Here is a 16,077-nt window from a genome sequence, read left to right on the forward strand (position 1 = left end):
GTCTACGTCAATCCATTTTAAACAGGTGAGAAGCCAACCACCTTCCTATCAACCTCATATTCAATCTGCAAGATTCCTAATAAATTTATCTGACATAACTGGGTACTCAAATGATAAATTTACGTTACATAAGTAAGGTCGAATCCCTGGGATTCATTCTCTGAGGAAATTCTTAGGAAATTATTTCCTCCCACCTAGGAGATTGTTTAGTATTGTGATTTATCTTCCTTCCACAATGTATTGCGGACTGACAGTGGAGGGATGCCTCACAAGATTTCTAATAAATTATGTTTTTCAATAGAGTGAGTGCCCCATTCATAGAGTGTCTGTAGTGCCACTTGGTTACTTGTAGCTCTCTTCTTTTGGTGCCTGACCATTATATATAACATTTTATGATCATCCAGTAACTTTCACATTTGAACGAATGGTAATAATACAATCAATTGGCAGAGATGCTGAATATGTATCACGTTCTAAACTTGCTTTAGCTGAATATGTTTTCCTTTAAGATTTAGTGAAGTAGCCACTCAATTTTCCTAATACAAGTTCAACAAGTCAAAAACATACCTGCAGAGCCTAAAAGCACAGGCTACTATCCTTTCACCAATGATCAGAAGAATCAGATTATGATGTGCAACATTTTCTAGAAACAAATTCTTCTAGTAGCAAACTTATGTGGAGTAGGTCCGATTGTTGAACAGTATAAAATTTGTGAATGCAGCAAAGTCTTGAGAACAGTCGACGGAAGAATCAGAAGACGTTCAAGAATTCTTCGTGCTGTTAAATTGTTTTTCTCAATCATTGTGATATAGTAAAAGCTGAGACAATATAAGGCCTTTCAGTCAAACAGTCTACTAATGCAACATTGAGTCCAGAAAATTACAAGCTTTTAAGAAAAAAAAAAAAAGTGAAACTGTATGGTTAAACGAGAGATGAACAAGAAACTGAGAAATAACATCACTGAATTCTTTCTCGTGGTAATGAATTTAACCTTCCATTTCATATATTCTTAAACCCGTAGAATGTATCATATTCTTAAAAAAATTTAATTTTAAATCTATCCATTCTCCCCCACCAAGACACCAAGGAGAACTCAATTCTTCAAAATGACGCCACACGAAAATAAAACTCACAAAGAGAAGTACTATTAAAATAAAAGATTTAAAGACGAAGTGATGAAGCACTCTTTTAAAGGCTGCAACTTTGAACATTTCCTAAAAACCAGACAAAGTATACTGTATTCCCTAGTTGCTTGATAAAAGATACCAACTCATAAAATAAGTATCCTACTAATATGAATTTTTCTACTTTGTCACGACTACTTTGAAATAAAACATAATCTTTAAAAACATAAAATATAAAATTTTGTATTTTAATAATTCCAAAGTAATTACTTTCTACTTTTGAACTGCATAAATTTGTGGTTAAGCATTTTGCTTTAGTAACAAAATACAACTTGTCATGTGTCTGAACTTCTATTGTCAACTCAACTGAATATTTATTTTATAATTTTTCTAGTAAATTTTTGATAAATCTTCCCAAGTCTGAGTGCTATAATTTATTTTATTTTTTAAAAAAAAATGAATTGTCAACTTTAGCCAACCTACACAAACAAGCTTTTGGTATGCATGTGATTTTGTTCATCTAATGTTGTAGTTCTGTATGTGCATGTGCTCCTGAAACCATCTAAATCCAACCGCCAAATCTAAATATCTCTACCATTATGGTCAAACTACCAAAACATGCTACAGATGGTAACACACATCTACCAAGTACATCTATAGTTGTAACAATAACCATTCAAGATGCAGCAATCTTGTCCATGTTGTTGAAGCTTAGATCCTTTATGCTCAACTGCATGGACAAGTGACATGACCCATGGCGTGATAATATTGAAAGGATATCCTTCTCCACAATAACTAGTTACTTAAAATGGATTGGGTTTTTCCCTTGTTTCAATGTGGTATTGGAACAAACAGTTAGCTAATCAAAATAGCATAGAATTAGCATTAAGTATGTAGCTCAAGTTATGATAGATGTAGGGATTCTATGTGGGATATCGCAATTCATAGAAAAGTTAGGTTTATACCTTCGAATTATGATGAACATGAGGGGATGATTTGAAGCTAACATGTTTCACACTTGTATCTCTTGTGGGCACTGGACAAGAATAGTGGTCCATAGTGTGTCAACATTAATGCTGTCTCCTTCCCCTGAATGACTAGTCATTTTAGGATGAATTGGTCTATGCCTGCTTTCCGCAACAAGTAATATACCATGTTTCTAATATCAAATAGTAAAAGTCATACAAAAAAAATCCAAAAGTCTGATCATCTTCATCAGATGTAAACTATAATCGGAGGTTTACAGGAATCATCTTCTATAAATCAAAGAGATACTAGAACTGCTTGTCTGAGTAAGATTAACCTCCCTGTCTGATGCTTCTTGACTATTCTGCATTGACTAGAACCTTTTTTTATATATGAGAACATGGATTGTTATAGTAAAAGACCTTAATAAATGGCGCGGTCAATCCAAACCTTCTCAGAGGTGTAGAGAAAAATCAACAGAACAAAGATTGCCCAGGAAGGATTTTACGTTTTCCAGAAGACAACACATTTAGAAGGCATCAGGTCATATTACACAGTCCCGAAACTACCCTGCTACTCCATTTTGAGGATGCATTACTCAATTAGTAAATCTACAGCTTAATCAAATTGACTAACAGTATATTGTGCTTCCCATAATGATCTGCAGTCAGTTCTCTCATTAATTGACATCATTAATGCCTCCCATACAGGAAAGCAGAGTGTATAACTACGAAGATAGGTCCGTTTTGTATGAATCCACAGCCTACAAACTCCTTTTCTCCTCGTCTTCTCATACTGCTTTTATGATCACAAGAGAGACCGACAATGGCAGCAGATATAAGCTCCTTGGCAAGGATGTTGCGAGGATGTGAGGAAGGGGAAGGGAAGAGGGAGCTTGTTACCAAAGACTTGCTTGGTGAAGGAGCTGTGCACGGATCCACCGAGGTTGACCTAGAGCTCATAGTTCCAGCGGGATGGGAGAGGCGGCTTGATCTAGAGGTTTGTAGTCAATTTCTTTTTCTTTGTTGAGCATTCCCTCCCATTTTGAATTCAAGCACTTCTTTACCGTAATAAATATTGATTTGTGTGCGTGAATTAATTAGCTCATTCTTACTTGGATCATTCTATCGCTGATTTCTTTGTCTGAACTTTAACAGCAACTCGCACAGATTCTCCTCTGCCACTTCTTGAATTCACTGAAACCCTTCGTACCCGAAATTTTCTACAATCGTTTTGCTCGAAGAACAAGTTTCGCAATAAGAATAAACACAATAATTTTTTGTTCGAAATGTTTTCTTCATGGTAGAGAAAAATTTTTGGATGCCATTCTTCATGTTGATCCACTAACATACCCTAAATTTCCAATCAATTGCAGTCGGGAAGGACGTACCTCCAGAAGCGCGAAGCCCATCCATCGCCCCGTCGTCGCCGCCACTATCTCAACCTCGCGCTTCCTCCGCCGTCCATGGACGCGTTCTCCTTGGATCTGGACGTCCCAGCGCCGCACTCCTGGTACCAGAGCGTCTGCACGCTCGACAAGGTGCGGTCCGCCCTCGAGCGCGCCGGGCGCGAGGACCCGCACCCCGACGGCTCCCCCTCCCCGCTCTCCTCGTCGTGGGCCAGCGAAACCTCCTCGGCAAAGCAGATGGCAGCGGGAGATTGGGATCCGGAGCCACCGCCCGCGGCCACGATGGTCGTCGGCGGATGCCCGGTTTGCTTCCTCTACGTACTCGTCTCGGCGGCAGCGCCGCGGTGCCCCAGGTGTGGCGCGCACGTGCCGGCCCACAGCGAGCCGAAGAAGAGACACAAGTTTGACCTCAACTCGCCGAATCAAGAACACCAATTAATGGATTAAGCACTTATAATCATTTTATATATATATATATATATATAAAAGCAATGATATGTTTAAAAAAAAAATCTTAAGAAAAAGTTTAAGAATAAATATATACATTCATGATCTATCATTTCATTTTTTGTGGATTCCATAAATTTATGTGTCTATTTTAAATTTTTCATTGAATTTTTTTTATTGAGCATATTATTTTTCTACATAGAAAGAATTAAGATACGATTTTAGAATCATTCATGTTTATATTTAAAATTGGGAAGGTGAAGGAGGAGAAATGATTTTTATTTACTGCAATAAATTTAGTATAAGGCAAAATGTGTTCAACCTTCTTATAAGTTTCAATTTAAATGGTCCTTTTATTATTGCATCAGAAGAATTGTTTTTCTTAATAGATGATTAAAAATAATGGCCTTAAAATATTTTGTACTAGTTGGAAATAGATTCCGAAATCTATTAAAACAAACATTTATATAAATATTAATTATCTTGTGAGGACACTAACTTTATTAAAATAATAATAATAATAATAATAATAAATAATGACTATCGAATCTAAAATGACCTATTTAATCCTACCGAAGTTTTCTATCTATCATGAAAGGAAATTGATTTTATTGATTAATTGATAGACAACAATGCAACCGTGACATTTGCAATTTGCACTTCCCATTAAATCGAATGTGGGTCCAATGTTCAACAGATTATGAATATCGATTAATGTTAGATATGTAAAATTATGCTTACAAGCACAAATAATCTTGTAATATTACAGTATTACAGTTTTGAGAAGAAAATAATTAGTGAGGTGTAAAATTACACGAGTTTAAAAATTATGAAAGTGTTTGAGAGAATTTTTATTTATTTAAAAGTAATTCTTGTTGAGATTGTTTTAAAGTTATGAGAAATTAAAATATGGAATGTTTAAAAATAGAAACTAAACTATGATAGTATTTTGACAAACTGTGTAAATTTATAGTCTTTAAAACTATGATGAGTATTTTGACAAACTGTGTAAATTTATAGTTTTTAAAACTATGATGAGTATATTGAAAAACTGTGTAATATTGGGGGTGAAATGAAATGAAATGGACTCCAACTTAAGATTGACTCGCCCTTTCTCTCCTTCCTTGCTCGGGGGCGCAGCGATGGCGCAGAGACGGAAGCCCCTGGTCCTGTCCTCCACTCGCGCCCTAATCGATTCCGTTCTTAGCTCCGCCAAATCTCAGGGCGTATGCTTCGATGTATTCGAAGGTTCTGCCGGCGGCGAAACTCGCTCCGCCGCTGATCGAAGCGGGCTGCCACTGCGATTGACCGCTGGTATTCTTCGATTCACCGCAAGAAACGGCGGCGATTGCGATGAGACGGAGAACTCCTTAATGGTTGGGGTGTCTGCCTCTGTGCTAAAGAGACTAGGCATTACGTCGGGGTCACTGGTAAAAAAGCGATTTTGCTTATGCAGTTCGCATTTTTCTATCCGCCATTTTATTTCAGATTGACTTGAATATTTTTTTTACTGTTTCTTTTTTCTGAGTTTTGAGTCTGTCATGAGAAATGTTCTCGGTCAATTGAACTGTCAGGGAAGTGGATGAACAATCTTCCTACAAGTTCTACAGTCTACAAGTATTTCTTCATAAGGGTTTTCTGATTCTAGATAGGTATGACAATTTGAGTCGTGATATTTTCTTTTCTTTTTTAATTCAGAGTTATCTAATTCACTCCAGTCTTTGTTGCAATTTTTTTTAATACCTCATTCTACGTTATGATCCTTATGCTGAACTGTTTGTGATTGGGTTTTTTTGGGGTTGCTTTCTGGATCTATCTTTCAGAACTAAAAGCCAATACTATAAATTAAATATTTCAAATTCGTTTTATCACGGTCAATACGAAAATGGTGTAGTATTTGGTGATTTTATTGCTTTTAAGCTTTTGATATAAGGTGCCTCTTATGATATTTTTTTGGCTCCTAGGGCATAGCCGAGTTGGTATCACATGGTAGGTTTCAGAATTGAGCAAGGGTCAAATCCCAGCAAAGACGAATTACCCTCCCATGTGATGACTAGCTTCAGTTTCCTTATTTTCTCCCTCCCAATTGTGTGTGTGTGTGTGTGTGGTGGGGGGTGATGGATTTCACCTTTTTTTTTTTTTTTTGCAGAATTCTTATGATATTTTTTTGTTATTATTTATTTCAGGTTCTTGTAAAGAACTCTGAGACTAATGTTGGAAGAGTCACTAAAGTTAAAGTTCTTGATCGTCCACTTGCAAGGGACAGTCAAGCAATTTCTGTTTCGTCTTCTACTCCTGTCATGAATATTTTACCTTCTTTCACATACTCACCTGAAGTTCATCCTCCCATCAACCAAGAAGTGGCATATGTTACTCCGATGTTAGCATTTAATCTTGGAATTCATGTAACTTGTCTTATGGTTTTGGTTTGTGGTGGTCAAGACTCTTTAATGTCATTGTTTGAAGTGGAAGGGAATAAGCAAGAGAAGAGAGATTATCCCCCTCTGTATGTGGAGCTTTTTCCATGGCCTAATTGTCCTAAGTATGCTTCTCATCTAAGAATTTCCTTTGTGAAAATTCCTGAATGTGGCGTTCTTGAATCTCTTAGAGGAAAATCAGTAATTGAAGAAGGTGACCGCCAAGATCTGATTGATTTAGCATTAAATGAGTACTTTAGTGTTGATAGATTTTTGGCAAGAGGAGACATTTTCTATGTTCATGTAGATTGGCATTGCCATTCTGAAATGTGTGTTGCTTGTAACCAGAAAACTCCCAAAGGATTGTCCAGTAACATAATTTACTTCAAGGTAATGTTGTGGCACTATGCCTTGCTTCTATCTATTACAATGTGGTAGAGTTTCACTTAATACTTCTGCTGAGGAATTGGTAATTTTCAGGTTATGTCTATGGAGCCATTAGATGAGCTCATTCTCCGTGTTAACTGCAATCAAACAGCTTTAGTTCTTGGAGGAAGTGCAGCTTCTGCTATTCCTCCCAATGGGCTTATTGCCAATTATGATGAATTCAAACCTATTCATGTTGAAATGGTTAAGACATTGACTTCTATCCTCACTCCTGCTTTATGCCCCTCAGCTCTATTATCAAAGTTCAGAGTTGCAGTTTTCTTGTATGGTAGTGCAGGTGATTCTAGTTTTTTCTAAGTTTGAAATAAACTACTTCATTATATGCATCACCTGCATACATAGTTTCTACTGATTTCTGCTTTATACAGGGTGTGGTAAGCGGACTGTTGTTAGATATGTAGCCAGACATTTGGGTGTTCATGTCATCGAGTATAGTTGTCATGATTTTATTGAATCCTCAGAGAAAAAAGTATCTGCTGCCCTAACAAATGCCTTTAAAGTAGCTTCTCGGTAATTTTTTTTGCTAATAATATCTTTCATCTTTTTAGAGGATGCTAGTTGGCATTTAAATTTGACATCAACTAGCAATGATAATTTTTGTTTGAGAATTGTTTTAGTTCTTTTTGATATCTGCCTCTTAAATTAATTGAAACAAACCTAATGGAACCTTCTTTTTTTTTAATGTACTTTTGTTTCTTAATTTCTGGAATTATTATCTGAATCTGAAATCTCACAGATACTCACCATCTATACTTTTGCTTCGCAATTTTGATCTGCTGGCCACTTTATCTTCCAATGAAGGTTCATTGTCTGATCAAGTTGGCATTGCGTCTGAAGTTGCATCGATCGTTAGGAAGTTCACAGATCCAAGTTCCATGAGTGAAGATTCCTTTAGAGCGAAAGCGACTAATGATGCTCCAGTAAGCTGTTTTATCAACCCTTCTATGTCTTTTTTATCCATAAGCATGTTTGACTTGCTTTTTTAGTTTGTTGTGGAAACCTGATTGCGTACATAATGCTATTGGTGCAAGAATAATATTAGATTTTTATTTGCACTTCTACTATTCAGTTTCTAGTGGAAGTTGAGAATTTGAACAGACAAAGAGTATTCCTAGTTGCAGCTGCTAGCAGCTCTGAGGCACTACACCCACAAATTAGACGATGCTTCAGTCATGAGATAAGCATGAACCAAATGAATGAGGCACAAAGAGTCAGTATGCTGTCTGAGTCACTCGGAGGAGTTACCAAGATTGCCAATAAGGTATTTGGTTTTATTTTGTTTCTCTACTGAGATACAGATAATCAAAGTTTTTACTGAAAGTCAAATCCCTTGCAGGCAGTGGGTGATGACTTTCTAAAAGATGTTACTGCTCAAACCTCAGGCTTTATGCCCCGGGATATAAAGGCTTTAATTGCAGATGCTGGCGCCAACTTTGTACATAGAGCATTGTTTTACAACGCCAAAGTTGAAAATGGAAATTTTTCTGAGATTATTATTGAAGGCCATAGACCTGTACCGAATGAGAATTGTTCACATCCTTTTGCTGCCAATCTCCTAGAGAATGAAGATTTTTCAAAAGCACTGGAACGGTCCAAGAAAAGAAATGCATCAGCCTTGGGCACACCAAAAGTGAGGCAACCTACTTTTAGCTTATATAAATTTTCATTTTTTTAGAATATATGGACAGCTATACAAGATTTGTTGATTACTTTTACTTCAGGTGCCAAATATTAAATGGGAAGATGTTGGTGGACTTGAAGAAGTGAAGAAAGCAATTCTGGACACTGTCCAGGTGTGTACTTGTATTTTTATTGTGGCTTAATAGAGTTAAATTACAAACTTGAACTTATATAGAATGCCACCTAGATACTTAAGATGAAATGTTATAATTTGTTCTTTTGAATCAGTGCTTCAAGAATTGTTACCTATAAGTTTTACCTTTCTTCCATTAGAATGTTTTTGGGAATTTGCTTACGGGATCACTCTAGCTTATTATTGGATGCAAAATGTTACAAGCTAGAAAGTTATCTTGTTTGACTTCTCAGCTAGAGAAACTTCATTTTTGGACATTGTTATAACTAAGATTTGTATGCTCAGCTACCTCTGCTGCATAAAGATTTATTTTCATCTGGTTTACGCAAGCGTTCGGGTGTTCTTCTCTATGGTCCTCCGGGAACAGGGAAGGTTGGTATAGTATTTTTATTCGGCCTACATAATTTTGTGCTTATTTGATAGATCCTGATTGATGATTGTTGCTTAGCAAGTATCCATTTCATTTTCAGACATTGTTGGCAAAAGCTGTTGCAACAGAGTGCTCACTGAATTTTTTGAGTGTGAAGGGACCAGAGTTAATCAACATGTACATAGGAGAATCTGAGAAGAATGTCAGAGACATTTTTCAGAAGGTATTATGAATGTTTAAAAAAAATGCCAAGAGAATCTAAGATTTAAGGACCAGATTATGCACATCATAATTTTTTCTTCAGGCGAGAGCTGCACGCCCTTGTGTCATTTTCTTTGATGAACTTGATTCCCTAGCTCCTGCTCGGGGAGCCTCTGGGGATTCAGGTGGGGTCATGGATAGAGTGGTATCGCAGGTAATCTTCCTGTTTTTTTCTTGAATTTGGTCCATTTACTTCAGATTGTATTCGAGACTTAATTCATGGATCCTCTTTCCTCCTGTAGATGCTTGCAGAAATTGATGGCTTAAATGATTCTAGTCAGGTTTTTTTCATGGACTATCATATTAAATTAGATATCTGATTTTTCTCTAATGATGGTATACCAGATAGCGTCCTTTTATTTTGGGAGTATTCTTTTCGACTTGTGATAATTTAACATCCTTGTTTTTAACCTCGCAGGATCTGTTTATAATAGGTGCAAGTAATAGACCTGATCTTATTGACCCAGCACTTCTGCGTCCCGGCAGATTTGACAAACTTCTGTATGTTGGAGTTAACGCTGATGTATCTTATAGAGAGAGGTAAGTACTTTCAAAATTCATTGATATCAACATGATTTTCTCATTCATGTCATATAACACTTTTGTCTCTTTTACAGGGTTTTGAAGGCTCTTGCAAGGAAATTTAAACTCCATGAGAATGTTTCTCTACTCTCAGTTGCTAAGAAATGTCCACCAAATTTTACTGGTGCAGACATGTATGCATTATGTGCAGATGCTTGGTTTCATGCTGCGAAGCGTAAGGTGAAAAACTGCTTTTTCATGAAAACTATATTTACCAGTAATTTCTTCCTTTGCGAAGTCATTAGTTCAAATTCCATCTTCAGTTTCTAGACTTGGTAAATCAACCTCACATAATACATAATTTATTTGTTATCGGAGGCTTTAGTATTCTTTATGTCAGGTTGGGCATCAAGTAATTGAATTCATGTAGTTTTGGTAATGAATCTTATGTGAATTAACTCAGCTCAGTGTAGGTTTTTGTTGGCTACAGGTATCAGATGTTCGTATAGACTCTTCGAGCATTGATAAAGCAGATTCAGTCATCGTGGAAATCAATGACTTTATGAAGGTTTGACTGTTTTTTAAATGCAAATGAAATTTTAATATTATTACTATTATTATGTTTTTGTTTTTGTTTTTGTTTTAGTTTTTTTAACTTGTGAGTTGGATATTCTTGCTACTCAGGTATTAGGAGACTTATCTCCCTCGTTATCGATGGACGAATTGATGAAATACGAACGCCTAAGGGAGCAGTTTGAAGGAGGTCCAAGATGAAGAAGTTCCGAAGATTATTGTATACTAATTCATAAATGGTAATGTATAATTATCATTATAGTTATCACAAATTTAATTTGTTAGATTTTAAAAATAAATTTAAATTTATATGAGTTTGTTTTTTAATTTATACTTTTTAAATATATTTCTAAAATATATAATTTGTGTAGTAGTTTTGATCAAGATTATTAAATATATTCAATATTTTTTCCAAATTACCAAACGAATATGTTTAGACGTAGTAGTTTTACTTTTCAATATATAATTTGCGTAGTAGTTTTACTTTTCGATCGAAGTAGGATGGGTCTATATTTCGTCTATGCATGTTGCTAATGGTCAACTAAAATTCTATCACTGGTCCTTGCATATGGAAGGACGCTCTTCCACATGATTGAACTTTCGATACTTGACCAGTCTGTACCATTACGTACGCAACCAAGCACGAAGGTTCTCATCGACTCACTCAAATTCAAAGTCGTAGATGATTAGTCAATTAAACAAGCACATGCATGTTTTGATAATCGACCCAATCAATCATCCCTAAGGAAACACAAGCTAAGTTGGGTTGAGTACATGCATCCTTGATGAATCATCAATTAAATTAACCTCACAGCCAATTTGCCCCAAACTCGAGCCGTAGAGTTGCAAGAGAATGCACATCTTATGTAGTTCAAGCCCAATGTGTAAATAATTAGTTTTGCAATTGCGAAACCACACAATATCAAATATAAATGAATCGACCATATGATTAAATGTGGACTTTGATTGTCTACTTGTCTCGTTTTCACGTCACACTCACACAACTGTTGACCGTAAACTACCATCTATCTCTAGATAGCATTTACATAACGGTCAGCCTTTGACACTTAATTTGGCTCCTAGCTTGAGAACGAACCATCATAATTCCCTAGCTTTATATATGGCGTCGTAGACTTGACATTTCTAACTTGGGCGACATTTCTCAACTTGTTTATCAATCAACTCTCAGGTTCTATACGTCCTGCATCTCCAAATCCTTCTTCTTAATTTTCGATGACACGTCCTGAGGGATGCCCTTACCAAACAATATACTGTCATTTTGTTTTTCCAGTTTTGACCATTCGTACAATTAATGGATGTTCCACGCACAAGTTTCGACCATGATTCTGTGGGTCAAAGTGAATCCTTTTATCAGATTCTCTTCGTGATATTGCTTGTCACAGATCTTGTCCTCTCTTCTTCTCTCTTTGTTGTTGCCTTTTTGTCCTTAGCTTGCGCATTCCGGAAATGCTGTTATATTAATTAATTAATTTATTTCATTTCTTTGAAATTTCTATATATATATAAATCCAAACAATATTAATCACTATGCTTGTTAGTTTATATTCGAAGCTTTCGTTTCTGATTAGTGTTTTCTCTTGTGCAATTATTGTATCAGAAGTGACAAGTGATTGTGATGTGTGGTAGGTAGTTGGTGCGGGTTCGGAGGCGGAGCCATTGTGAGTACCGCTAACCCGATAACAACGACAAAAGCACGCACTTAATCAATTATCCGTTGGCGTGCGCTGGCGGTCGTCCGATGCTTTCTCGATTCCGAATACCGATTATCTGTCAGCGGGCCCCGCTCTCTGGACCAGCCATCTCCGCCCTTTCCTCAGGATTAAGAGCCCGTTTAGTAGCACGTGGCTTCATTTAATACGGCGTTGTCCTTGTCTAGTTCCGGGTTTAAACTGTTCTCGCAGGGCACCAGAACAGGACGGGAGTGGCACGGGAACCGCCTCGTAAATAACTGGCACAACCGTGCCGGTCGGGTAACTCTGTCGGGCGGTTGGGTCTACCGGGAGAGGCCCAATGGTGGCCTTACCAGTCGATCGACAACGCGGGTCCCAACCGGTGGAATTCCAAGTCACGACTTTAGTACGGACGCGTGGGGACGCCAGCGTGTTTCCGCCACCGTACAATTACGTGCGTGTGTCCGGCCCTAGCACCATCCAGATTTCCCAAATTACCCTTCTCCATGTTACCTGTCATAAATTTCTCAACTGACCGTTTATTAGCTTTTAACGAAAAAAGAAATGCGCACGTTGGTCTCTAAACTCTCCATCTTATTCAGTATTACCAACTTAACATATTTATTTATTTAATATAAATAAAATTATTCAATATTTATGATTTAAAATACAATAAATTCAATTAATTTTATTGACTATAACTAACTAATTCGATCTTATAAAATTTTTCTTTTAATCATCAGATAAATTAAAAAATGTTACATCAAGGATCAGTTCTAAGTCCCTATCTTTTTACACTAATTATGGACGAACTCACTGTGCACATTCAAGATACAATACCATTGTGCATGTTGTTTGTTGTTTGCAGATTGATCCGGCCGTAAGAAGGGGGGACCCACTTCCTGAAGGGTCTCAACCTGAGGACCGATGGAAGGCTGTGCGGTGGATGGCCGAGCCGAGCGGATGGGTAGGTCCGAACGGAGCTATAGATAAGCCCATCCATGGGCTCATGTTTCCGACGCCAAGGCAGGAAGACCGAAGGGCCGAGCGGGAGTCCGCTCGGCAGGGGCCAAGGGCCGAGGGGGTTGTCCGTTCGGCCAAAATAGGGGCGAGGGTATAAAGGGGGTCGAGCGGCCTATGCGCTCGACTTAGGATATGAGATGTCAACCGAAGCATGTCTAATGATTAGGCCGTACACAAGATCGCACGATCTTACCGTCACATCATGGAGAGGCTGATACCGTAGCAGTATGGTCTCATGGACGTCTCCCTGACAGATCCATATTTAGACATGGCCCTTCTGACAGACCCATACCTGGGCATGGTCAAAGGCAGGTGGTTGCTTTGATTGGCACGCCCAGGCTTCTTTGAGAGATCTATATAAGGCTTCCATTTCTCCACTGGAGGTATGAAAAATCTTCATTTTTGAAGCCACCTTTTTGTTATTCCTCGCCTGACTTGAGCGTCGGAGGGCCGTCGCCGGGATACCCCTCCCGGCTCGGTTTCGTTGCAAGTTCACCGGAGCATTCGAGGATCTAGCAGGAAGCGCCACGTGCCCAGCGTCCACTGATTCCCGGTTCGGACATGATCACAGATGATATTATTTTGGTAGATGAGACACGTAAAGAAGTAAATGCTAAGCTAGAATCTTGGAGGGAAACACTAGAAGATAAATGTTTTAAGCTTAGTAGATTAAAGACAGAATATATGGAATTTAAGTTTAGTAATATTAGAAGTAATGAAACAATTGTTAAGATAGGAGAGGACGAGTTGACCGGAATCGAAAGATTTAAATATTTAGGATCATTTTTATAAAATGATGGAGGGATTGAGAGAGATGTCTTACATAAAATACAAGCAGGATGAGTGAAATGGAGGGGAGCATCGAGTGTTCTATGTGACCGTAAAGCACCTCTTAAACTTAAAGGTAAATTCTATAAAATCGCAGTTCGACCTGCTATATTATATGGAGTTGAATGTTGGGCTATGACTCAAGCACATGAGCAGAAAATGAGAGTTACATATATGAGAATGTTAAGATGGATGTGTGGACATACGAAGATGGACAAAATAAGAAATGAGAGCATTAAAGAGAAAGTCGGAGTTGTATCTATTGAGGAAAAACTCTGAGAGACACGCTTAAGATGGTACAGACATGTACTTAGACGACGAATAAATGCTCTAGTTAGGCGATGGAAAACTATGATTAACATGCATATCAAACGAGGAAGAGGAAGACCAAAAAAGACTTAGTTAGTAACATTAAAATAGGATAAAATTTATTTAAATATAGATGATGATATAATAGGAGATAGAGCTTAATGATGTAAAAAGATTCATACAATCGACCCCATCTAGTGGGAAAAGACTTGATTATTATTGTTGTTGTTATATTTAAAAGAATTTTTTTTATAAATTTATTATAATTGAATAATAATCTAAATATTATATCATTTACTATAATTCTTAGGGCTAATAACCATGGGAAATTCATCCGATTATGCTTACTGATAATAAAGTGATCAATCGGGATTATTTTCATCCAAAAAAGGAATTGTTTAATTGTGAAGCCTATTTTGGTCATTAAATATAGTCCCAACCAAGGACACCGTAACGTGGCCGCGGGCCCCTTCTCGGTCCTTCACGTGAACTGACGCAGCAGGGACGGCTCACGGTCGCCGTACAAATGGGAATACGGATGGTGCAACTGCCAGTTCCATACCCAACCTTCCACAACCATACCCAGAGGTTGATCTCTACTGTCAGATCGTTGATATGTTGGTGATTATTATAATCTATCCGTTTAATTTGATGTTCGCTGTTCTGATTCGGATAGCGGTCGAATCTCTTCGATGTTGGATACCCAAAATTCGTACCTCTCCGTAGTCCCTTTCACTCACCCACCCGGCCACCCACTTGTTTAAAGAAATAAAAATGGAAACAAATTCATTATGATGCCGGAAAATGGTTATAAATACACCCGCCCCTCCTTTTCCGCTCAGGCGCTGCTCGCTCTGTTCTCGAACCCTAATCCACGGCGTCGACCGTTCGATCTCTGCTTTGGCCATCGATTTGTGTGCGGATCGCGGTCGGAGGGGAGGGATGAAGCGGCTTATCCGTCGGATCGTAAGGGTGGCAGACGCGTCGCACTGCCGTGCGCCTGGGAAGGGGACTTCGGCGCCGCGTCGGCGTGTGCCGGGGGGCCACGTCCCAGTGTGCGTCGGCGAGGAGATGGAGCGGTTCGCGGTGCGGGCGGAGCTCCTAGGCCGGCCGGCGTTCGTCGAGCTCCTCCGTCGGTCAGCGCAAGAGTATGGCTACGCGCAGCGCGGCGTGCTGCGGATCCACTGTCCCGTCCCGCTCTTCCGCCGCCTCCTCCTCCTCTCCTCGTCACCCGCCTCGTCTTCTTCTTACGATCCGGCGTTAGAGGAGCTCTTCCGTGCACTGCCGGACAGTGACAGCGCCAGCTCCGCTTCTCCGATCTGACCTTTCTCCTCCATGGCTTTCGCTGCTTCTCGATTGACACTGCCCTGGTTTTTCCCAACATTTTGCCCTCCCCGGCCCTTGTGTATAGGAGGAGAGCATTTCCTGGATACAGTGTTTCCTTCGCTTTTCTTTTAGTACTTCTGCGAGAAGTGATTATGCTTGATGCGCAGTGAGGAACCACTTGAACTAGATTAGAGCGCATCAAAATACATGTAATTTTGAGCTGATCTAGGAAAAAAAATCCTTCTTGTTGTCAATGCCATGTTTTAAATCAGCGTATGTTTACATGTTCAAATATTTGTTCCTCAATTGTTCTCAGACTGACTGACTCAGTTGAATCTAATCGCTGTTTTTGTTTAAAGAAAAAGCAAACAATGATGAAGCTGCAAACTGCTGCCAACTGCTGCAGATTATTATGATTTATTGAGGTCCGCTAGAACTAATTTGAGGACAAACTCTAATTATCTGCTTTTGCTTTGGTGGTTTGGTATCGATAATAAATATTATGTGTTGGCCATAATCATGGTCAAGATGATAAATTTGGTAATGAATTCT

General features: G+C 38.4%; 3 protein-coding genes and 1 long non-coding RNA gene across 5 annotated transcripts; 3 read left to right on the forward strand and 1 right to left on the reverse strand.

The window, feature by feature from the left end:
- Window positions 1-423: 423 nt before the first annotated feature.
- Window positions 424-3,618, reverse strand: LOC121992162. Its single transcript, XR_006114814.1, has 3 exons — window positions 3,481-3,618; window positions 2,090-2,213; window positions 424-818 (listed from the first exon to the last, which is right to left on the reverse strand). It is a non-coding gene; the product is annotated as an uncharacterized LOC121992162 (long non-coding RNA).
- Window positions 2,749-3,945, forward strand: LOC121992117. The gene is made up of 2 exons (XM_042546278.1): window positions 2,749-3,089; window positions 3,466-3,945. The coding sequence occupies exons 1-2, from the start codon at window positions 2,916-2,918 to the stop codon at window positions 3,943-3,945; spliced, it is 654 nt and encodes a 217-aa protein (XP_042402212.1). The 5' UTR covers window positions 2,749-2,915.
- A 1,090-nt stretch (window positions 3,946-5,035) lies between these two features.
- Window positions 5,036-10,675, forward strand: LOC121991932 (peroxisome biogenesis protein 6-like). Of its 2 annotated transcripts, XM_042546019.1 has the most exons (16): window positions 5,036-5,375; window positions 6,132-6,752; window positions 6,843-7,086; window positions 7,178-7,319; window positions 7,546-7,729; window positions 7,879-8,070; window positions 8,146-8,439; window positions 8,531-8,602; window positions 8,908-8,994; window positions 9,093-9,215; window positions 9,297-9,407; window positions 9,496-9,534; window positions 9,672-9,793; window positions 9,871-10,015; window positions 10,266-10,343; window positions 10,460-10,675. In XM_042546019.1, exons 1-16 carry the CDS (start codon window positions 5,088-5,090, stop codon window positions 10,547-10,549), a joined length of 2,832 nt encoding a protein of 943 aa, XP_042401953.1. In that variant the 5' UTR covers window positions 5,036-5,087; the 3' UTR covers window positions 10,550-10,675. The 2 variants fall into 2 exon arrangements, with proteins under 2 accessions (XP_042401953.1, XP_042401961.1); XM_042546027.1 differs by lacking the exons at window positions 9,871-10,015; window positions 10,266-10,343; window positions 10,460-10,675 and having other exon boundaries at window positions 9,496-9,589.
- Window positions 10,676-15,004: 4,329 nt separating this feature from the next.
- Window positions 15,005-15,779, forward strand: LOC121992125 (auxin-responsive protein SAUR71-like). The gene has a single exon (XM_042546290.1). It carries the CDS (start codon window positions 15,142-15,144, stop codon window positions 15,520-15,522), a length of 381 nt encoding a protein of 126 aa, XP_042402224.1. The 5' UTR covers window positions 15,005-15,141; the 3' UTR covers window positions 15,523-15,779.
- The last annotated feature ends 298 nt before the right edge of the window (window positions 15,780-16,077 follow it).

The sequence above is a fragment of the Zingiber officinale genome, chromosome 1B, assembly GCF_018446385.1.
Source record: "Zingiber officinale cultivar Zhangliang chromosome 1B, Zo_v1.1, whole genome shotgun sequence".
Taxonomy (NCBI): Eukaryota; Viridiplantae; Streptophyta; class Magnoliopsida; order Zingiberales; family Zingiberaceae; genus Zingiber; species Zingiber officinale.